Here is a 25,019-nt window from a genome sequence, read left to right on the forward strand (position 1 = left end):
TCTGGCTCTTCTGATTCCTTATCTTTTACTTCTTTAGTATCTACAAATTGTCTAAGCGGTCGTCTCAATACGATTTCATCAGGATCAAGGACTAAGTTTACGTCCTGTGTTGATGATATTATCGTTGTATCCGCAATTTTTCTTAATGTTGCATCCTCTTCTGGAGTTACCGTAATAAGAGTTTGAGCCCAAGCATCATCTTCTGACGTCATCTAATACATATATATAAATACAATATATAGCAAATATTTTGAAGATATTCATCCATATATTATTATCTTCTGAATATTTTTAAAAAATACAATATTGTACGTAATATTTATTTTATGTTTATTTATATATATATTTATATATATTTATTTATATTATTTTTATTTATATATATTTTATCTTTCTTATATTATATATTTATATTTATATTATATATATTCTATATTCTATTTTAATATAATAAAAATAATTATTTTAATTTAATAAAAATAATTAATCTAATCGATAATAAGGAAATCTTTTATTTTCTTTTATAATGCGAATGAATGATTTATTTTATAATTTTGGTAATATTTTGTTAACTTACTATGATAAGTAATTAAATATAAATTATTGTACGTAACGTCTTTGCTAATGTAATTTAGTATTAATGAAAAAATATATTTATTATTCTGAGATGTCATCTCAGATTTCTTACAAGAACTTTCAAAAAATTTAATAATTTATTTGGAAATTTTGTTGATAGAATTTTACATAATAAAAGGTTACAGGTTCTATGATGTCAAAAAAATGATATCTAACTTCAAATAATATACAAGATTTTTCAGATTTTTCCCGCCAAATCAATACCATAAATAATATCATTTCTTTGAACAATATTTTTCACTTTATTTATGATTACTTTGATAGATAAGGAGAGAAAATAGTAGAAGAAGGATAGAAATAAGATAAAAATATGGGAATCAGCGCCATCTCTAGAGTGTCGTAAATGAAACTCACATAAAAAGAACAGAGATAAGGTAAGAATTGACTATCAGCATCATCTATGAAGTGATAAAGGTACCTTTTCAAAGACAGGATAAGATAGAGTAGGAATTGTCGACTAGCACCATTATTCTACATTACCTATTTTTGAAGAGATATTTTTAATTTTCAAAAGATGGCAGTAATAGTCAATTCTTATCTATCTCTATCCTTTTTTATTATTTTCTGTCTTTTTTTATATAAGTTTCATTTACGGCACTCTGAAGATGGCGCTGATTTTCATATTTTTATCCTATCTCTATCTTTTTCCTACTACTTACTCTTTTATACTTATATTTACAAAATTAACTTATAAAATTTATATATTTTTTTTAAATATTTGAAAAAGATACTTATTATAATTAATATTTTAGAAAAAATTTAACTTTATCTTTGAAAATATAATCTATAATATTAATTATAATAATATTATGTTAATCATTAATTTATAAATTACGTTATAAGTAATTTGAGCAAATATTTTTTTTATTTTTAACAAATTTTAATATTTTTGTTAAAATATTTCATTAAAAATAATTGTAGGATAAGAATTTTATTTTCAATCTTAACAATTTTAACAATTTTGTTAATTAATTAAAAGAATATACGTAATGCAAAATCATCATCTTTATTTGTTTCACAACAGTTTATGTAAATATAACATAGAGCTTCTTATAGATGTACGAGATACTTTGTAATATCTGTTCTTTCTATTATTTGTAATTTCAATTGCAATCTTATTTTAAATCAAATCTTTAAAAATAATAGAAAAATAATAAGAGGATTTCTTGTATTTCCAAGAAACAATTCTTATTTCTAATACATTCAGAAATATTATTTACTATTTTATTATTCCAAAGTTCAATTATCGAAAAATTTTTGTCATTGTCTAGTTCGGATATGGGAAGTTCTACGATATAGTTTAATTTTATATTAAGCTCGCCTATATGCGATTTCACTTGCGTATGCATTTGGCCGAACGCGAAGAAATATATATAGAATAAGTATCGCTTATTAAATTGAATTTTTTACAATAATTTCAACAATAATTTTTATTTATACTTTTATCGTTTTATATACAATTAATTATATTGTCACACTATCCAATATATCTATTTTATTAATACTATATAAATACAATCTTAAACACATTATATTTCTTTTTCAGATGTAGATATTTTCAACGAAGAAAAACATAATTTGAATATCACGAGGTCAATGTATTAGCTCATTTAACACAATTTAATCGGCTTACGTTACAATGTCGCACATTCTGTTATTCCACTCACACTCTAATATTTCTAAATATCCGCGAACAGCAAACAAAGCGAAAATAATAAACACGGTGTACTTTATCTACAATACTTCAATATTTATCATGAAGCAATTCAACTCGGTGTAATGAATCGAGGATCAGTTTATCGAAAAAAATGAAACGATATTCGTTCATATGGTTCAAATATACAGAAAAGCGAACGTAAGCAGATACAAGGCGAAAAAAATATACGCACAGCGTATTTTCCAACACGGAGAATACCGAACGAGAAAATGTTCCAGCGTGTGATAGAGCGTTAATCACGGCAGTTTCATCAAGCAAAACCGTAACTGTGGAAAATCGAGGATTAAGAGAACGATCGTGATAGAAAAAGCTTCATCAGATCGTGAACAATCCGAGCATAAATATGCATGAGATAGCGAGGAATCAAGGAATCAATCACGTATCTGCGTGGAGAATTTTGAGAGAAAATAAATTGCACCCGTATCGTTGATGCAATAAAGATTCCACTCTCACGAATCGCATTTTGTTCACCGATGAAGCGATATTCATACGATCTGGAACTTTCAACGCGCGCAACACACGTGGACGGAGGAAAATTCACATTGCGTAGTGCAAAATAAATATCAGAGAGAATTTAGCGTGAACGTGTAATTGGGAGTGTTGGACAATAAATTGATAGGCCCGTTCTTTTTATTGATATGTCTTATGAGAGAGATTTACTTGCAATTTTTGAAAACTGTCTTACTGCAATTGTTGGAAGGTGTGAATTTATACGTGAGAAGAGACATGCGGTTTATGCACGACGGATCACCGATCCATTTCGGCCCATGCCATGCAATATTTGAACGAAAAATATCCTAATAGATGGATAGCTCGCGGAAGGCCCATCGTGTGGCCTGCCTGATCTCCCGATTTGAATTCATTGGATTTCTCAGTGTGGAGTTACTTGAAAACTTTGGTGTGCAAAATGCCGGTATACGACGAGAATATTCTGCAGATGCGAATTATAAACAAATGTAAGAAAATTGGAGAAGATCAAACTGTTCAAACGAATTCAACAATCGTTCCGTAAAAGGCTGAAATTGTATCGAAGAGAAAAATGGACATTTTCAATACCTATTATGAAATCAAGAGTGAGTGTGGATTGTTTATTTATATTTATAATGCCCGAAGTCTTTCTTTTTTTAAACATTGAAAAAAACTGAGAAAATAATTATAATGTTATTTTGTATTACGATGATGAAAATAAAGATAAAAATTAGGCATTTTAATAATTCTTTTGATTCTATTTCTATCTGATCTATTTGATATTTAAAATCATATGATAAAAAATAACTAATATAAAAAAAATGAAAAGAAAATGTTTTTTTCAATATAAAAATAATTAATATGCGTTATTAAAAATAGTATTACATCTTCGAAATATTACGTTTCGAAGAAAAATATATTTTGCTACGAAAAGAAATATATTTTTTGTTAAAAAAACATAATATTTTCAATAACGAAAAACATATGTTGCTTAGTGATAAAATATATAAAAATTATTTTTTATTTTTTAAAAAGTAAAGATATTGTTAAAAAAATACAAAATATTTATTATATCGTATTTATTATATCTTATTTTAATAAAATAATAATAAACAATAACAATAAATTTATTACCGTATATGTATCAAATACAATAAACATAATTTTTAATAAAAATAAATTGTTTTCAATTTAGAGAAGTTTAGTTACGTTTTGGTACTATTTTAAGGACAAATGTTCGTATTTCCATTGGTTTCAAAACTACATTTATAATACCGTCTTTAATCTCTACAGGCTGATATTCTTCTTCCGATTGGAAAATATCATTCGTCTCAGCATCCCATTTCAAACGATTCATATCCTTGAACCATTGATTACCACCTAATGTAGTCTCCTTAACGGATACGATCGTAAAAGTATTAAATAGATCCTATTGTAACAAATCATAATAAAAATAAATTAAGTATTAATATATAATTTATATTTATATTTTTATGTAACATTTTGTAAAAAATATTTTGTAAAAGATAATTCGAAACGTACTTGTATATTAATTGTTACAGGTTTCGATAAATTTTCGGTTTCATCTATTTCAAAAATATGTTCTAATCTTAGTAGAAGAGAATCTTCTTTCCACGGTTCCAAAGTTAAAATGTGAACATTTGGTGGCAACGCTTTGGCAAGACCTATATTCTAAAAGTAATAAAAATTCTAACTCGTTTCTATTTCTCTGACGATTTTTGGTTTATGATTTATACTTCTGTACTTAAATATCATTTACTTGATAAATACCACTTACTTGCGAGACAGCATTTTGTGCATACGTTGAAAAATTATTTTCATTAGATATAATAAAAGGCCATGGACGAAGCAACAGTTGAAGTGCCAAAGTTTTTTCTTTTATCGCAAGTTCATCTAAATTTTTTATACTACCACCGATAATATAGTGAGAACCTCTAACCACTAAACCTTCACCATATGCAGATTCATTGAGAGCTTCTCCTACACCGAATGCATCATCTTTGAGAAGTCTTCTATGAACCTATAATATGTGAATATGTTTATTTTTTCCTGTTTGGAATATAACACGATTAATTTTACCATCATTTCGATCTCTCCATCTTTCATACTAGTTCCTCCTTGCGCTCGATCCGTTAATAAACTAAGTTTGAGACGTCTTTCTTCATCTTTCAATGAAATTTTCGAAGTAATGGGATAATAATTGCCAGACACTTCTTCTTGCAGCTTTACTTTCCACGTTGGTCGATAATCTCTTTTTCGTTTCAACATTTCACGACCGTTACTATCAGTGTAAAATTCTCCAGAAGAATTCAAATTGCTATAGTATCTCGTTATTATCTCTTTGCCAATCATATCTCTAAAATAATATTTCATAAGTATTTATTTCATTTTATTGTATAAATAATTTGTAACACTTCATTTGAATTACTCTACTATTTCTAAAATATAAAATTTTGTGTATTTGATCCACTTACTTGATGGGTATTGGTCCAACGAGCCAATCGAATTCAACATATTCTATTCCATTGTAAACTCTAATTACCTGAGATACCCAATCATTGATATATTGATGAATTTCTTCTACCAATGGACCTATAAAATGAATCAAATTTATTAATATTATTTGATAATTTTCCTGATGTATCTTTCATTAAAGAATTAATTACCTTTATATACTTTGTAAGTACTAGGTGTTATGAAATTTTTAACGAACATGTTTCTAGGTCTGAATATATATGCACCCGAAGATCTATTTTTAAATTCCTCATTGTTTCCTTCCATTCCTTCGTAATAATGGAACGATTGAGTCAGTCTCATATTTTTTTCTTTCTTCCATTCGACTACGATATGACCATACTGATTCACCGATATATCATAAAACTGAAATAATTTATACATTATTAATATATTTATACATTTTGTAAATAATAATTTGTAAAATTAAAATGGATTATTATTTAATTTCTAAATATTAATTTCTAATTATTTCTAAATTTCGAAATAATTTTTAAGATATATAATTTCCAATTTGTAGATCGTAATTCTCAAAAAATGATTTTTGATGATTTGTCAAAAGTTAAGATGAATTTTCTATTAATAATAAATTTTATAATCGTATACCTCGTTACCAATAGAGATTTCCTCCATAGTTTCTTGTCTTGTATTTCCTGTTCTTTTGATGATATAAGATTTATAACCCAAAGGTGGCAATGATGCAAGAAATACAAGTTCATACGTCGCATTACTCTTTCTTCCCGGTATTGCATACACGGAATTAGGAATAGGAACTATTTGTGAAATCATTTCTTTTCCATCTTGAAAGAAAGTTAAATATCGATTAACATATTAATATATTTCACGTTAAATATCAGGAAGTAAGAAATTCCTTTCCTATTTCAATTTCATATAATATTTTAAATTGTTAATATTAAAATTAATCATCCGTTTTGATCACCTGAGAAATCTATAACTTTGTATGCATCTTCTTGGACAGGAATGCGGATAGGTGATACGACATTCTGACTCAAAGGATTATAAATCGCTAGAATGAAATCGTTGCCTTCTGTGTACGTACACGAACTTATGTTCAATTGCATGCAAAAGTGTATATGTTCTTTTAAAATCTCTGAATTTTCTTTTAACATCCATTTTCTATGAAAGAAATAATAATAAAATGAAAATTATAATAATAAAAGATATTAAGCTTCGATTAAAAATTAAAAGAAGCTTCAAAGTACCTTAAGGCTTTGTAAGCAATGTTTGTTCCTTGTTCCATGCCGTTATATAATATTCGCGCATAATCATCTGCAACCAATTGTTTTTCAGTTCCAGTCACCGCATCATGATGTTGCAACACTCCCATTGCTTCTCGAAAATGTTCCAATTCTTTCTCGTAACCTTTCAATTGAGTCAATGCGGACAACTGCTTGGATATCTAGAATTGCATCGAAAGAATCGTATTTTCATTTTTCTTATTTTTAATTGCACATATAACTTTTAATACGAACGAAATGATTTCTTACTTGCAAAAGATTGTTTCCCATTCTTTCGAAGAATTTGATCGTTGGTCTGGAGGAGAAATAGCCAGTCCAATATGAATGTGGATCACTCGCGTAGGGAAAGAAATCGTCATCTTTCGTCGTCCATTGCAATTTTGCATCGTGTACTGCTTTTAAGTAGCACGATGGTGTAGAATAAAATATATTCACGTCGGAGCTATTTCTCTCCCTTACATATCTATATAAATATGAATTATTATGTGTAAAAAATCTATTTAAAATATTAGATTTTATGATTAAGTTTTTTGTTTAATTCTAATATTTAAAAAAGGGAAATAATAAAAACTTAACTTAAATTTATATAAAAAATATCAATATTTTGTATTTTTTAAATTAATTATTTGAATATTCTACATGAAATTCTACATGTTTTACCTGATCAATTTCTCTAAGTTAGTGAACCACATTTCAGCATGTTGATAATTAAAATCTTCGCCCATTGTAAAAATTACATTATTAGTCTTGTAGAAAATTGCTTGAAGATAAGCGTATGTCACTAATTTTTTGACCTGCCAATATCGTATATATTATCTTACTTACCAATATATCCCAGATAGCATACTGTTTTAGAATTATATTTGAAAAAATAAACAAATATATATATATTTGAGAATTAGAAATAATTTAATAACACTAATGAATACAATATTGAAAATGAAAATTACTGATAGTCAATATAACTTTCAATTACAAAAAGCATTTTTGAAAATTCTCGATAATTTTATCTTTAAATATATTTAATGTTTGTTTTTTTTTTTTTTTTTTTTTTTTTTTTTAATAAGAAGATGTTTCTGTGCTATCTGGGAAGATTAAAATTACAGGACGTTTTCCTTCCTTTTCTTCCTTATTCTTTTTACATGTGAAATGAAACTAAGAGATTTTAAGGAAATAAAACTACCTTATTAGTATGTCCATATTAGAAAAGTACATTTCCGCTTGTTGATAAGTGAAATCTCCTCCCATTGTTAATATGACATTATTTGTACGATATACTTCAGATTGATGAACCACATATTGCAAAAATCTATTGACCTGTTATACAAAAGATATCAATTTCATTCGAAAAAGTTTTGGAAATCTTAAAAAACTTATATTGTTTAAAACGTGATTAAAATGGCAAATTAAAACTGATTATGAAAAATTTTGATGGACAATTAAAGACATTAAGATAATAAAAAATAATAAAGTAGAGATGTATTAATAGTAACAAATTACTAATAAAGTTAATAAAAAGGAAGGAAACAAAGTCCAATGAATATATTTGTTAAAAATTTTCAAATCATTTTTTGTAAATGATTTTTTGAAAAATTTTTTGTCAAGTGACAAAAAAATATTTCTTACACATTACCATTAAGATATTAAAAAATGTAATTATCAGTTATATGTGAAGTGTTAGTTTACAAAAAATGATTCGAAAGTGAATAATATATACCCTGTTGTCAACATTATAGTCTGGACTTTCGAGATCATCGTTTATTGGTTCATCATTGCACAAAATATCGTAACAGAAACCAGGTGGTGGGCTATAGTTATTGTACAATACAACTGTGAATAAATCTGCTCGTGATCCTATAATACAAATTGTTAATATAATAAGAATAATAATTGTTACTGTTTCTTAAGCTTGGTCATTACCTAGATTCGAACTTCCTTTCCAAATGAATTCCATCGTTTTATCTTTGAGTCTTTTGATCTTATCTTGATAATCAAGGCGACCAAAAAACATTCCATCGAATCCCAATTGTGCAAATAAAGATGCTTGTTCTCTGGAATGACCAAAAGGATCTATCTGCCATCCTATATGTGGTCTTGCACAGCTTCCAAAAGTATCGTTAAGACGTCTGGAAAAAAATGAAAAAAATAAAAAAAAATTAATTTTAGGATCAAAATGTATTAAATATATATCTGTTAAAAATATATATATAAAAAATATATGTATCTTTTTTCTTAAATATATATCTGTGTAAATTAATTAAAGAATTTAAGAAAAAAAATGCAAATAAAAAGAATTTGAACTTGAAAAATTATTATTGATTTAATCGAAAGTTTATTACCTGAATCCCCAAGTATATTGATCTATAAGAGAGTGATAGTGAGTAACTGCCTCATCATTCATAGTCCATCCACCACCGATAATTTCTAATCTTCCTTGATTTATTAGATCTCGCACATCTTGCCTGGTTTTTTCGCTTTGACGCAACCACCATTTCCATAAAAATGCAGTTTCCACGAAAATAAATCTGATCAGATAAATATAAATCTTATATTATATTTAATAATGATTTGTAATAAATAATTTATAAAATTAGTTTCGTTTAATTTAATACTATTATTATTTGAGAAAATATTGTAATATAATATTTTTATTGCATTATAATAAATAACATAAAAAATAAATTTTAATTACTTTCTTTCAGGATTCGCCAACAGCGCCTGAATCACACTATCAAGAATGTATTGTACACCTGCTTTTTGAATAGTTGGACGACCTTTATTAAAAAAAAAAAAATAATCAAAATTTAATATTATATATTTAATGTTGTTTTAACAAATATCATATATAAAATAATAATATAAATTATAACGTGTGACTTACTTCCAAAATAATACTGATCAACTGTTTTCAACCAACCAACATCATCATGAGTATGAGCTACTAAATGAATATTTAATTTTTTTGAATCCGTTACAGGACATGCCTATAATAATAAAAAATTTCTTAAAAATTTCTTAGAATATTTTTTTTTAATTTTTAATATGTTATTTAAAAAATCTAAAGATGCTAGAGTAATTTTAGTGATTGTGTAACATGTTGTGATTTGAAATATAAAAATCAGATATAAGTGATATCTTAAGTGATATTAAGATATAAATGAATAAATATTTATGATGGAGAGCCATTTCAATATCTTTTAAAATTTAAAAATTGTTGAGAAATGTAAATAAGACTGGACAGATAAGAAAGCGTTGGAAGATATGTTTCACTAAAAAAGTTAAAACATGTAAACTATTTAGTTTTCAATCATCTTTCGTAGTCATTAAAAAATTTATTTTAAATTATAAGGAATTTATAAGGAAATTATAAGGAAGGAGAAATTATAATTCTATAAATTATTATGTATATAAATTGTAAAATGAATATATATATTATGTTAATAAATGTATATACAAATAAATATAAATATAAATAAAAATGACCTTAATTTTTTAATTTTTATGATATTTACGAAATAGAATTTGAATGATATCATTGCCATGATCAATCAACCAAATTAATCACATTATTATAACTTATTTTATATAATCTTATTTTTTAAAGATTAATTTTTTTATTGAATGAAATTTAAAAAAATATCACTCAATTTTTAAATAATTGGTATTATTAATTATATTGTTAATTAATTATATTGTATTTAATTATTTATTTATTTATTTTATTTTATTATTCTATGTTCTCTTAAAAACGAGATTTTCGTATAATATACTATGATTAATTATGCGTCTAACATTATATTTATTGTAAATTACTATTTAAGAAATACTAATTAACCAGAATAAGAGAATATATCCGTGAGAATGATAAAGAATAATGAAATGAAAAATGATAATATAAAAAATTTTACATGTCATACAAAGAATACTTAAAAATTTTATATAATTTTATCCAAATTATTTATGCTCAAAACATTACTTTTATTTGATAACTTTAAATATTTAACGCTTATATAAATATAAATTTGATCATTTTAATTAGAATAATTTTCAAAGTGATCAAGTAAAAATAAAAAAAAAAAAACAATCTGATATTAATACGGTTCAGCGATATCTTTATGTAAGATATAAAACTATGAATAAAAAAATTTATTATTTAATCGATTTGAAATTATTACTTGTTTTGAAATAAAGAATTAATTTTCGAATACCTCGTAACCACAAACTTGTGTTTGCCTTCTTGGAATGCTAGCTCCATGTCCATGGGTGAAAAATAGCAAAAATGAGATCAACAAAAATTCAAGCCACGACATAATCAACTCACCACTCCAGACTTTCAGTCGTTAATGAAACAATCACCCACTCTTCCTCTACTTATATCGTTTCTCTACATTACGGTTCCGTGCCATCATATTATTGCGTCAAAGTTGAAAGAAGATAATGTCTACTGCTATCGTTTATTCATCGGTTTATAATATGAAATAACGAAAAATATTTAATTAAAAAGATTCAAAATGCTTTAATTATTATCTGTTCTCTAGCGATAAATAAATATTGTAGTAGTGCAATATAATGTTTATTACATATAATAACATCATACAGAATCGGTTGAGAACTTCTGTTGTTTTATATTTTTTCTATGAAGAAATATTATGTACATATATATATTACTAGATATATACTTGATATATTTTGATATAAGAAAGATATAAATAATCTATTGTATATCTCATGTACTTATTAGTTTGATAAAAATGACAAATAAAATATTTTCACAAATATACTTAATTAAAATTGATATTTTTTAATATTTCTTTTGAATTAACACTTAAAAATTATCGTGTTATATCGATCATATTATATCGAGTTATATCGAGAATAATATTATAGCGATAAACAAGTTCGATTTATGGAATTAATGATAAATAAATTATACTTCATCTCTTTCATTTTTTTAATTAATATACATGTATTTATAATCAATATAGATACAAATATGGATAAAGTATTTAAGATATGACAATAAGAACACCTTATTGTTATGAAAACAATATTTATTGAAATAATATTATAAAGTAAAATGCAATAACACTGCTAAAAAGCATAAATAAAGAGCATAAATAAGAAGCAAGATTTCAATAATGAAAGAAATATATATAGAGTTATATCAAACAAAACGAAGCTTTAAAATATATGCGTACTGCACAATATATTACACATATATCTAATAATAAATAAATAAATAAATATATATTTATTTATTTATTTTCTTTTGATGCAGAATCTTGTTTACAATGATTATTGTCAATTTTTTTATATCAGAAAATATCAGATAAATTATAACGGGAAAAAGTCAAATAATCTAATATTCAAAAAACAATTCTGTAATTATATCATTGATTTCTGAAAGAAAAAGAAATCATTTTAATTTCTATTATTCAAATTATTTAAAATTAATTAAATCGTTAAATATTAAATTAAACAAAGTAAAATCTTAAAACTTACCGATATACGTAATATTGCTATTATTCAAATTATATTTAAAAATCAGAATAAACAATTTCTTGTGATTTCTCGAATTTTATTGGTCGATAATAAGTCAAAGATTGATCCCATCCTCGAGGTGCCGTATTATAATTAGCTAGATTATGAACACTAGCAAGTTTTGGTCCTGTGTAGGTATTATTTTCATAAAGCTTTTTACCTGCAAGAATAAAATAGATTTTTCAAAAATTTCTCATTTTTCTACGACAATATGCAAAATAGATTTATCAGATTTTAACAGTATATATGAAATGAGAATAAAATATAAATAGTTAGTAATGCAAATGTTAAAAAAATAGAAGCACATGCGGGTTAACTTGCCTACATCGCTTGAATCTGGACACACATCAGTGAATTTACAATCTGGCGAAACGCCATGTAATAAATTGTCCAGAACGGGTGTATTACGCAAATGTTTAATAGTTTCTAAAATGTCCTCCTGAGAAGCAATCATCGAGAGCAGTAATGACTTCGCTTCCGGAGGAACTTCCGATTCTGTATTTACGAATTTCTCGTTTCCATTGTTGCAAAAATTCTCTACTTCTTCGGAAGTGACGGATCGACGTCGACTGGAGGAACATTCTTCGCGATAAATCGACGAATATTCTTGATCACCGTTCATTATACTCGAGGATTCCGACTTTTCACGATAGATTATTTCCTCACTATAGTCGTTCGTTTGGGAATCGGTTCCATCACTTGTGTATTCCGTGTCATCGGTAGAAATGAAACCATTGGTACAGTGATCTTGGTATCTTTCTTCTTCGTATCTTTGTCGTTCATTTATTCTGTATTATAATCAAGTAAAATAATATTTTCGAACAGAGTTCGAAATTCGCAATCTAATTTTTAGATTCACGAAATTCGAATCCGAGATTTTATGAAATTTCGAAACTCTCGAAATCCGAAACTCTCGAAACATTAAAATAGATCGAAAGTCTTAACATAAGCACAATTCGAGATTTAAAATTTCCAAATTTTTTGATTTCCGAAAGATTTCGAGATTTCGAGGTTTCGAATGTCCTGTCATTTAAATTATAATTCGATAAATTTTATCTATTTATCATATGAATAAATAGAATTTTATAATTTATTTCTAATTTTAAATTTCATTCTGTCTCACCTCCTATGCTTTTCTTCAGAGTTGTACTTAATCGAGTTTTGTGTTTCAAAAAATCGCGTTATATCGTTATCAAGAGGAGACTGTTGTACGATTGGAATAACCTTTGGACTGAATTGTTTGTACTGCAAAACCGGTCTACATGTTTTTTCAAATTCTTGTATTAATTGTTTGACCGGTATTGGTGTGTATTCGTTTTCTTCATTATCGATTTCCCGCTGAGTATTTACAAATTTTTCTTTATCATTAATAGTCTTTACACACTCCGCTACCCGTTGTTCTTTCACATAATTTTTAATTTCTTTGTTAGTAGTGTGATATGCATTAGAATAATTAGATTTATTCAGCAAAGCCTTATTATAATTATTATAGTTACGTCTGTTAGTGATTTCATATCTCATATTTTCACTAGTGTTATTTCTGCCATGATAATTGTTATGACGATCGATATCAGGCTCGAAAGTGATTCGACGTGATTTCTCAACTATCGACGACGATCGAGATTTATCAAAAGGAAAATCATTATCAGTACCAACAGCCACTTCTCTCAAATAAATTTTTTTCACTTCAGTTAAATGATTGCACTCTTTACCATTACATCGATTTTGATTTCGGCCTGAAATATTTTTAGATGGTTAAAATGTAATTATGATGGTTAAAATGTAAAGCATTTTCACGAGCTTGATTCAGCTTATATTTTATATGTTTTATATGTTATTGTATGTTATTCGTTATGTCAAAAAAATTTCATTATAACATTATTAAATGTCAATGCAGTTTAATTTATATATATTATATTAATAGCATTAATCAGCGTAAAGATATCGATTGGCAATGATGTACAGATAGTTGTTTATTTTAGATATACAATGAAAAAGAATGCGGCGGTAGTCACGCATCGATTGAATAACATCGATGTCGTTTGCCAATTGAAGCTTTCTAGGTTGTTGAACTCTTGTCGAAGTTTTAACAAACAAGTTTAACATCCGCTTGTGTACATATATAGAACGTTTGATGTTTTTAATATCTAAGAACGATTTTCTTTTTTTTTTCTTTTAATTGATGATCATTATTATTTTATATATATAAGATGTATATGTTGATAGTGAAAGTAAATTGAAAGAGTAGAATGATTTAGATCGACTAGAAATAGATATGAAGTAGTCTAGCTAGAATTTAAGTCCTTGAAAATTGTATTTATTCACGATATGAAAACAATTCGAAACTAAACTAGAATATGAAATGGAACATTGCCAAATAAATATTTGCCAGCTAGATTGCGTAAAATAAAGAAGATATAAACTTTTGTTTGAAATTTACACACCTGTCGTCGGTTGATTTATATTATCTAAAGACAAGTCCACGGTAAAAGGATTATAAAATGATTTCTCATTGGTTGGTTCAGGTACAATAGGCGAAGGAAGACTTGAATATTTTGAAGTGCCATTCATTTCCTGTATCTAATATATCAAAATTTATTTTTCATTTAATATTTTGGAAAATTTTTTTAATAAGTTAATAACTAAAGTAGCTATCTTACCGATTTTCCCATATATATTGGCATTTTTGGCATACCAGGTGTGCTTGGCATTTGTGGTTGCTCTTTGTCTACAACCCATTTCTCAGATCTTTTTCTGCGTTTTGCGAATATTTCAGCACCTATAAATTAGTATTATATTTTCTCAAAATATACAAATCTTGAAATAATATTTTTTTAAATTTTGTAAAAAAAATACTATTCAATCGATTGGTATTTTATATATATATATATATATATAATAGATTGTTGTAATATTGTTAATATATAAATATTATATATATATAATAATGTATATATATAATAATATTGTTAATATATATGTAAACACTTTATTACCACGGCCTCTTTGATTGTTTAAATCACGAACGATATCGAAAAGTTTTTCGGGATTTTTTGGCATTGGTTCTATATTTACTTCTTCCCCTAAAGCTTGAATACCATGTATATCCAATACTTTTCCATGCGGGTTCATCATGCATTTTAATGGAATTTTATCCTAAATAAACATTTCCAATAAAAGATTAGATTGAATATTTATCAAAATAGCATTTATATCATCTTATATAAGCTTTACTGAAAATACATATAAAAATATATACATTGCAATTTGGAACACACACCACTTACTCTGTGAACAGGTGTTAAAGGTTCTTCTGCATCTTCTATGCCTGTAATGCCATTTAAATAATTAAATAAATAATCACATAATGATTAGTGTTTATTAATCTGTAAATATAAATATATTATGTATAATACGTACCATTGCCATCGTGAATCCATTTAACCGATCTTTTTTTTCTGTTCACATACATAGATTGACCTTTACTTTTCATATTTTTTACATCGCTTAACGAATGTGAAATTCGTCGAGCGAGTTCAACTTGATCCTCAACGGTTGGATGTGTTGGCGCGTAAAAATATGAAGATGCAAACATTTTTCCTGCAAAAAGTTTCTATATATCCGATTATGTTTAAACCCATTATTGATTAATAACATTAGTAATTATATATTGTGTTGTGAATTACAAATTATTAAATTTTTATATATAAATAATATTTTTTATTTAATTAACTTACTATTTTTAGATTGCATAATTCCCTGCGAATCTGCAGCAGGAGTGAGTAATTTTTGTAAGTTGACTGGCGTACTTTCATTACTCTCCTTCAAATAAAAATTAGTATTATTATTAATTAATATAAAATTATTAGTATTTGTTATTTATTATAATTATTTATAAATTCATACTAAAATACATAGATAATGTAAATACATCAACGAATATAAACTAGTCAAGTTTATAAATTCACAAAGTTATTGAGCATAAAATTATTATAGGTCATTCTAAATACGTTATATATATGTTTTCATTGTTTGGAAAAATTAATTGAAGTATTTATTTCGCATAAGAAGATAATATAAAATTTACTTGTATAATTATCATTGTTAGCATTTACTTAATGTAATGTATTTATATTTAATTTTAAATACAATCACTGTTATTGTAATAATCTTATTCGTATTTCAAACATACTAAATATTTAATTTATTAAATGTAAAAAATACTCACCATATCGAAATGCAATATTTTTGAAGTAAGATTCTCAAGGAAATTCCTCTTCACGGGATCGTGCCTATCAGAGGGTTTAAAACCGCGAGAACGTATTACAACATTGTCCGCAGAAACACTTCGTTGCAGATAATTTTTCTCTTGTATATTGCTATAATTTACGCTGTATTGATACTCTGCATCCTTTGAATCAGACGCGACTCTATACGAACTATACGTGTTGCTCAAAACGTCCCGTGTCGTATTATTATGTCTGTTGGAATGGTAATTGTTTAGTCTACGTTTTTTGTATAAACCGTTCACAATGTTAAATGTGTACTTGCTTTATTTTCTTACAATTAGCTGAATGTGAAGATTAATCGAAGGTAAAAATTTGTATTATTTCGAAGCCATTTTTAAGATAGTTAAATATGTTAAATAATATTAAAATCTAAGAATCTTGAAATAATTATTTAATGGTTCGTATTAATTAATTTGTGATTTATGATTGATGAAACATAATATATAGATATTATGTATTTATAAAAGGAAGGAGAAAAAGAGCGAAACTGTGGCAAGTTATGATATAACTTTTTATAAGAGTTCACTTTATAAATGATTAAACTTATAAAAATATACTATTTTATTTATTTTGAAAAAAATTTATAAAAAATATTCTATTTTATTTGTTTTAGAAAGAAAATCAATAGTATTATAATAAATATTTTTTATTATTCAATTTAGAAAAAAATTATAAATATCGTGTTATAATTTGTTTTTAGAAGATTTTATAAATATTATTATATACTAATGTTATGTTATTAGATTAAAATGTAATAGTTATAAATGTAATAAGACTGCATATATATTATTTAATGATATATATATATATATATATATATATATATCATTGAATTAATCGGATTTTTTTTATCGAAGGAAATTGGTTATCTTCCAAGCAGTCAATTAATTCCGCGTTGCAGTATTGGCAGCGGTACAATGAGGTTCTGTGCAAAAGAAATGCTAAATTTATCTGTTGTAACGTAATACGCAGTAACAGTTTGAGCAGTTGCGTTCGGGGTGTACTACCAGTTCTGTATTTATTAGGAATAAAATTAATCGAAAAAACGATCAGAATTAAAATAAATTGACAATAAAAAGTAAATGAAACAATATTTATAAAAGTTAAAATATATTACAGTGTAAAATATAAGATAAACTTCAAAAGAAAGACAATTTTGTTTTATAAATAATTTTTTAAAAAACTACTACATAATAAAATATATTTAATACACTTTTAAATTTGCAATCTATTAAATTAATTAAATTTAATAATTTTTAGAATTTTAAAAAATATTATTTTAACAACGAATAACATGATTGATCTGTTACTTTAAATAGATTATTCGGTAAGAGAAATTCGACGATTTTAAAATTGAACGCAAATTACTTAGAAAGATATTTTGGATAAGTAAAAATGATATTAGCGTTTATTATAAAAATCTTTGATATTATTATGAAAAACAAATTTTTTTATAATCAACGTTAATACCGATTTTTTTTTCTTTGCTAAAATATATCATTAATATTACTTATTAAAAAAACTTGTCAATGAATAAATTATAATATGATTATTTTAAATTTCTTATACTTGAAGATATTAAACAACATACTTGTTTAGTTATTAAAGCATCGCACATTTAAGCACAGTTCGATTGGCAAAAAGAATAACGCAAAACATTCACAAAAAAAGATGGATATAATGAGAAATTTTTTATTTTTTTATTAATTTTCTCTTTCTTCCTAATTTCTTTTCGAAATGAAAGAAGAAAATGAAAATTTACTTATCAAACGGTGCTCTCCTCATTTTTGACGTGAACTCACAGTTCGCTCGTTTCTTTCTTCCTTATCTTACGATGATTTTCCTTTTTGCTACAATTTTTTTTTCGAATTTACGTAATCCGCGAGTACTAATACTTCGAACAAAGTGGACCGTACGGAAAGTGAACGATTCTCACGACGAAGGCTCCCTCGCCATGAGAGACAAAATCGCATCTTACAAAATATTCCCTGGCACGCACGGATGTGGCCGGTCAGACACAAGAGGTGGCTGACTAGGCACACACAACCGCGGCAACTCCGTCAGCGCGGCACTTAGTGGCTAGCAGTCACCAGTATCGCCGGGTATTAACTCATTCATGCTTAACTTATGCAAAGAAAGCGAAATACGGAAGAAAGATTTATTTTTATATCAAGCAGACTACCATAAATTTCTTTACAAACATGAGAGAAAATTTTATGCTCCAGCTACATCATTTAACATTAAACATTTGCTTTTTTTTTCGATTCACCTACATACGTAACTGAACGTTTCTTCCAATGGAGTCGTCCAAATGCTCAATCTTTCAAAGGATAGCTTGTCGTTTATTTAATCTTTCTTCACCACTTGTATATTTTTATTTTTTAACGAATGAAGCACTATATTAATTTTTTTCTGTAAGATTTTTTTTCTTATCTGCAACGTTCACTTAAATGAATTACTGCACGCTGAGCACACGATGCTTTATAATAGCGCCTAGTCGTCGCTATACCAACTTTCTGACTGCCTTGAGTCGTCTTCGGTAAAAATAGACTATCAGAAAGCGACACCTCAGAAATCGGCTGTTGCTGTACGCGATATAAATTATATCATTTAATGCTGTCACAATTTGTTGTAATTTCTTTCTCAAACAGCTATTCTATAATATTCATAATTAACATTTTGAAGATATAGTAAATAATAATTAGAATTCAAAACAAATATTTTTTTTTATAATAAAATTATCATATGTTAACATAATATATCTATTTCGTAATTTTATACGCATTTTTAAATAAATATAAATGTATTATTTTTAATTTTAATAAATAATCAATCGTGTTATTTTCATTATTCATAGCTTTAAAAATCTTTATTGTAAAATATGTTTTAAAAGAATATTATTTCATATTATAAAATTTAAGCTGACATCGATTTATTATCATACATTTACACATTATACATGTGAAATATTTAAATTATATTTAATCCCAATCATCACTATTGATATCTTGCACGATATCTGTATTTTCTTGGGGTAATAAATTGATCTGATCATTGTTAATTTTTAATTTTTTCCTTTTTGGTTTAGAATGTTTTTCAGATTTTCTTTTATCAAATTTACTTTCATCAGATTTTTCTTTATCAGATTTTATTTTCATTTCAAAATCACTTTCTTCGCTGCTTTCTTCTGTACTTTCTTTGCTTGACTTTCCTTTTTTTAATTTTCTTATAGTTGGTAAATTATATTCAGCTACTTCTTCATTTTTTGTAAGTAATTTAAGTTTCTGAGATTGATAGATTTTTATCCAAGATTCATAAAATTTCGACAATGAGGTACCTTGTGTTTTTATTCTATTTTCCCAGTTCTTTATCTCTGTCATATTCTTTAAATCAATTACAGTTTTACTCCGTTCTGTCTCAATATATTTTTTATTTTCTTCGATTTTATCTAATAATTGTTTCATTTTTCTACAATAATTTGCTATATGACATTTCTTCAGAAATGCTTTTAACTAGAAATAAAAATGATTAAATATATATATATATATAAACTACCACTTGTATTAAAATGTCTTATAATAATATTTATCTTACCTGTATTATACATGATATATATAAATCCGGAAAATATACAGTATGACTATCTTTTGCAGCATTTTCTAAGATAAGTTTATATATATTATCAATAACATTATCTTTAAAACCATTTTCTTGTAATTGAGACTTTGACATCCTTAAGATACAAATAAAGGGAACTGGTTTCATTGATACTGCCTTGTGTTTTTTATTAAAATCATAAGAGTCTAATATCTATAAAATTATTTTCGTTAAATATTAGAATTAAATCTATTTTCGTATATTGTTTATATTATATATTTCTCTATAAAATAATTAATTAATTTTTTTACCTCTAGTAAAAATGGTAATATAGGTATAAATGTATCAGTTTCCTTAGAAATATCTATTAATATTTGTACGCAATGAAATCTTAAAGGATAATATTGATGTGTTGGTATTACTTTGATTGTTCCTATAATAATCTATAAATATAATAAAAAATAAATATTTATTTAATATTATAACATAGATAAATTATAATATTAAAAACGACAATACATACTTGTACAAGAGGATATAAAAGTGAACGTAACATAGAATCACTTTTTGATAAATATATTAATTCTGACCAAAAACGCAACGAATTTATATATTGCCAATTGTATACTGCTTGAAAATGTTCCTATAATATGTTAAATAGTTTCATTTCATAATAAAAGGTAATATTAACAAAAATATAGATGTAATTTTTAAATAATACTACCTTTTTCTTTAAAGTCATAGCATTTCTTAAATGAATAGCTAATTGTCTAATATATAAAAAAGCATGATGATATGCTAAATTATTATCAAGCAGATATATTTCAACTAAAGAATGTCTCATAAAATTTATTCCGGGTAATGTCGTAAGAGATACAAATTTAGAATTTTCAACATATTTTACATACATTGTCTGCAACATTTTAATTTTAAATTAAAAATATTAATTATATAAAAATCATTTTCATATTATATTAATATAGTAATAAAATTCTATTTTTACCTTAAACAACATCTCTAAAACTGATTTTCGATTACTGGTTACAATACGCAATATACTTAAAAAAGAAACAACACGAACAGTTTCTTCTCCACTTGACCAAAATTTTAATAAAATTTTTAACAATGGCTTAGTTAATGATGAAAACGATTGTGTATATAGTAACATTTGATGTAAATGTTTTAAAAGAACTGTGAGAATATTAGACGATGTTACATTTTGTAAAATCTGCAAATGAATATATAAATATTTTAATGATTAAGGCTAATAATATTCAATATTGAAATGTAATAATAATATTTACCTTAATTAAATCTGTTAAATATAATTTGAGAATAGTCTTTACTTTTGTAAATCTTTTAACTTTATGAACTTGAATATGATGAGTTTCTGAATCTAATTTTAAGTATCGTTTAAATGCATCTGGTAAATACAATATACACAACTGGACAACTCCGTTAAATACTAAAAAATATTTTAATAATTGAAATAGAAATGTATTATTTATATTTATGATATCTAAGTTAAATATTTAAATACTAACTTGCACCACCCTCTACTTTATATTGTAAAGATTCTGGATCAGCAGATTCAGCAATTGATTCTAATGCAGCATGAAAAGCTTCTACTGCACATTTAATTGTTTTCAATGATCTGAAAAATCATATATAAAGACATATATTAAATCAATAATAATAAGAATATTCTTTGATTCTGTAATTATTAAATAATTTCTATAATATTTAATTAGATAGTACTTGTCTTTTTGAATTTCTTCTTGCCACTTTTTTAATAATTGCAATGTAATTTTTCTTTTATCTTTTATGCTATTATCTTCGTCTAATTCATAATCACTCTCATCACTAGCAACCTAAAACAGATAAAATATATAGAAAATTTTTATTTTCTCAGTTTATTTATTTTCTATTTTCATACCTCTAAATGATCATTAGGTATATGTTTTATATCGAATTCATTTAATGAAGATTTGTCATCATCATCAATTTCATTACCATCATCTGATATATCAAATTCTAAAAGATTTCTATCATTTTCTTTTAAATATTTATAAAATTCGGGATCTGTATCTTTTAATTTCATTAAAGATTTTTTATGTTGTACTGGATCCATGTCACTATCACTACTTCCTCCATCATCTTCAAGGGCATTTTTATCTATTACATAATATATTAAATTTTAATAATTAAAATTAAAAATTTTGTACATAGACTTTCAATATATTTTTATATTTTCCTTGTTATAATTTACTATATATATTTATTATATCAAAATAGAAAAGCATATTTTAACTTCATTTTTATACATTATTACCTTGATTGTCATTATCAATAGTATTTATTTCATCTTCAAAACTTTGATTAAAAAATTCATCTGTTGTTACATCTTTTAATTGTTTCTTTTTTTTCATGACAGGTTTTTTTGTTTTTTTTATCACGGTTTTTCCTTTTTTTATTTTCATGATTTAACTGTAAATAAAAAGTAAAATTAAATACAAGTTTTTATAAATAAATTTCATAAAATATTCATATAACAAATATAACCTATAAAAATTCTATTATATATTCTATTATATATAGTTTAGTACTATTTCATTATTAAGTATATAATACGTACTATATAAAAATAGAAAGAATATTATTTATTTACGTTGTAAGTTTTTTTTTTACTTTTAACTTTCAATATTTACAATTTTTGATCGTTTTCAACAATGTTCTCGTTCTCCACGTGCATAACCATAAACATTTAGTGTTGATAAAACAGAAATCATCTTTATCCTCAAATTTAAAAGAATAATGAAATAATTAATAGTAGATAATTAGTATTAAAGATACTTTTTTTTTTCCTCTTTTCGAAATCTTTTTAAAATTAATAATGCAACTAATAAATATAATATATATTTACATATACATGAATAAACAATGTAAATAATAAATAATATTTTATAAAAACAAAAAAATAAATAAAAATAATTACAATAATTTATTTATTTGTAATCCTAAATTTTATAATTATATTAAAAAATATCATATTAAAAATAATTATAAAGTTAATAATATAAAGTTAATAAAATTAATAATATTTCATTGTGATGATAAGTTTGAAAATTTGTTTAATAAATTTTTTTGAATTCAAATATTTAAAAAATTTACTAAAAAATAATGGAAAACTAAATTAATACAAATATTATTAATAACAATAAAATTCTGTACTAATTAAAATATAAATTACATGTTTATGTAGCTACAAGATTTAGACTTTCAGATTTAATAAAAATCTTAAGTATATATATTATATATATTATAAGTTTTTAATATTTTATTTCAGAAAAAAAATTATTTTAACAATTATATTAAAAAAGAAAGAATTTTTTAAATAAATTATTAGTAAAAATTCATTATGGATCAAACTATAAGAATTAAGCGATATTATGTAGTCTTGTTTGATAATACATATTAGTAGGGTCATGATCTCAATTACTTCGATTGATCATGAGATACTTGACATAATTTATACACATATATAATATTATAAATATCGTTCATAATATTAAAAAATAAAAAAAATTTATTTCATATCATTATTAAATAATGATAAAATTTAATAAAATAAATTTCATGGATATTAAAATTTTAAAAATTTAAAAAAAAATAAACGCACAAAATTGATCAATAATTAAAAAACAAAAAAATATTTTATTGTCTTTATACATATTTCCGAATAGTGGCTAAATTATTACAAATATGAAATTTTAAATAAATTGAAAATAAATTTGAAAAATACGAACGATTCAGAAATGCATTATGCAGAATGTTATTGCAAAATATAATAATATAATTTAATATTTTATTAATATTTATTATGAATAAATAAATTAAATTTACATAGCTCTTATGATATAACAATTAGTGTTGTGCAAAAGTGATAATGTAAAGCATTTCTTGTACGTCATCTATGATATTCAGATTTAATTTGTTATTTATATTTTTTATTATTTTGATATTCGTTTCTTACGTTATTTTTTTTTAAATCTAGATAATATGTAATATATAAAATGGATAATTCAAAAATAAAAAGTAGAGACGAGATTGAAATAAAATTCTAATTTTTATAAAAAAAAACAACAGAACTTTTTTGTTTATCTTATTATCTAAATAAACAAGAATTTTACATAGATTATTTCATATGAATGATATTAAAAAATATGAGGTTGAAGATAATAAAATTAAAATAACATTTTTTATAATAGATATTGTAAGTATAGAAAGCTTATTTAATTTAAAAAAAATTCGTATTGTTATGAATATTTATAAGAAATCAGAATTATTACTTTATTTACATAAGAAATTAATGTTAACTTTCTATTTTAATGCTTTTCATATATGTTATTCTTACGTAATATATATTTAATATGTAAATATAATTCTTTTAATTTATGAATAATAATTTCAAAGTATTTTTTTTTAACTTTTGTTAATAATAAATAAATTTTATTAAATAAATAAATTGATAAGAAAAATTCACAAATTCACAATATTTTATTATTTTTAAAAGATTAATTTCTTATTTAATTTTTTTTCGTTTATTCAAATATATATGTAAGTTTAAAAACAATTTATATATTTTATTTTACGAAAGGCATATATAAAAAATAAAACATTAGTAAATAAAATAAAATAAAATGTAAAATTTAAATAAAATAAAAATAAATAAAATTTTTAAATTCAGTTTTAAAATCGAATTTTAGAAATTAAATAAATAACATTTTGGTGTCTAAATTTTTTACATATTTCTTATCTTCTATAAAACTAAATAACAATTTTATCTAGATAAGAATGAAATAAAACAATAAAAATATTTTTTATATTATTGATTAATATTTTTAATTTGATATATAAAATATAAAAATAATTTTGCACAATATAATTTAATAATATAATTTAATAATATAATTTATT

General features: G+C 24.2%; 4 protein-coding genes across 16 annotated transcripts in view; all 4 read right to left on the bottom strand.

Moving 5' to 3' along the window:
- LOC116186103 overlaps positions 1–840 on the bottom strand; it is a 3,733-nt gene extending 2,893 nt beyond the window's left edge. The window contains exons 1-2 of the mRNA XM_031512386.1: positions 578–840; positions 2–212 (exon numbers count right to left, since the gene is read on the bottom strand). Coding sequence (XP_031368246.1) covers positions 2–212 — 211 coding nt within the window. The 5' untranslated portion in view covers positions 578–840. The remainder of the gene's footprint in view (position 1; positions 213–577) is intronic.
- A 3,151-nt stretch (positions 841–3,991) lies between these two features.
- On the bottom strand, positions 3,992–11,104 carry LOC102671037 (lysosomal alpha-mannosidase). 2 transcript variants are annotated; one of them, XM_031512377.1, is made up of 17 exons: positions 10,824–11,104; positions 9,497–9,599; positions 9,308–9,389; positions 8,955–9,140; positions 8,536–8,741; positions 8,333–8,469; positions 7,276–7,409; positions 6,865–7,078; positions 6,580–6,776; positions 6,297–6,493; positions 5,963–6,156; positions 5,509–5,722; positions 5,317–5,434; positions 4,922–5,198; positions 4,620–4,862; positions 4,364–4,513; positions 3,992–4,250 (listed from the first exon to the last, which is right to left on the bottom strand). In XM_031512377.1, the coding sequence occupies exons 1-17, from the start codon at positions 10,923–10,925 to the stop codon at positions 4,023–4,025; spliced, it is 2,982 nt and encodes a 993-aa protein (XP_031368237.1). In that variant the 5' UTR covers positions 10,926–11,104; the 3' UTR covers positions 3,992–4,022. The 2 variants fall into 2 exon arrangements, with proteins under 2 accessions (XP_031368237.1, XP_031368236.1); XM_031512376.1 differs by lacking the exon at positions 7,276–7,409 and adding an exon at positions 7,799–7,932.
- Positions 11,105–11,648: 544 nt separating this feature from the next.
- LOC102673213 (putative uncharacterized protein DDB_G0282499) lies at positions 11,649–19,169 on the bottom strand. 10 transcript variants are annotated; one of them, XM_031512380.1, is made up of 13 exons: positions 18,208–19,169; positions 16,721–16,726; positions 16,385–16,637; positions 15,894–15,978; positions 15,577–15,769; positions 15,444–15,484; positions 15,153–15,312; positions 14,817–14,935; positions 14,601–14,736; positions 13,280–13,892; positions 12,478–12,944; positions 12,118–12,316; positions 11,649–12,015 (listed from the first exon to the last, which is right to left on the bottom strand). In XM_031512380.1, exons 4-12 carry the CDS (start codon positions 15,969–15,971, stop codon positions 12,153–12,155), a joined length of 1,971 nt encoding a protein of 656 aa, XP_031368240.1. In that variant the 5' UTR covers positions 15,972–15,978; positions 16,385–16,637; positions 16,721–16,726; positions 18,208–19,169; the 3' UTR covers positions 11,649–12,015; positions 12,118–12,152. The 10 variants fall into 10 exon arrangements, with proteins under 10 accessions (XP_031368240.1, XP_031368241.1, XP_031368238.1 ...); XM_031512381.1 differs by lacking the exon at positions 16,721–16,726 and having other exon boundaries at positions 18,248–19,169; XM_031512378.1 differs by lacking the exon at positions 16,721–16,726 and having other exon boundaries at positions 14,601–14,730; positions 15,577–15,756.
- Positions 19,170–19,352: 183 nt separating this feature from the next.
- Positions 19,353–22,819, bottom strand: LOC102674042 (nucleolar complex protein 2 homolog). Of its 3 annotated transcripts, none has more exons than XM_006619637.2 (12): positions 22,678–22,819; positions 22,375–22,529; positions 21,979–22,199; positions 21,801–21,913; positions 21,587–21,696; positions 21,347–21,507; positions 21,046–21,270; positions 20,767–20,955; positions 20,566–20,685; positions 20,354–20,485; positions 20,040–20,255; positions 19,427–19,957 (listed from the first exon to the last, which is right to left on the bottom strand). In XM_006619637.2, exons 2-12 carry the CDS (start codon positions 22,520–22,522, stop codon positions 19,427–19,429), a joined length of 2,166 nt encoding a protein of 721 aa, XP_006619700.1. In that variant the 5' UTR covers positions 22,523–22,529; positions 22,678–22,819. The 3 variants fall into 3 exon arrangements, with proteins under 3 accessions (XP_006619699.1, XP_006619700.1, XP_031368269.1); XM_031512409.1 differs by having other exon boundaries at positions 21,979–22,217; XM_006619636.1 differs by lacking the exon at positions 22,678–22,819 and having other exon boundaries at positions 19,353–19,957; positions 21,979–22,217; positions 22,375–22,522.
- Between the last annotated feature and the right edge of the window lie 2,200 nt (positions 22,820–25,019).

The sequence above is a fragment of the Apis dorsata genome, unplaced genomic scaffold, assembly GCF_000469605.1.
Source record: "Apis dorsata unplaced genomic scaffold, Apis dorsata 1.3 scaffold_429, whole genome shotgun sequence".
In the NCBI taxonomy this organism is placed as follows: Eukaryota; Metazoa; Arthropoda; class Insecta; order Hymenoptera; family Apidae; genus Apis; species Apis dorsata.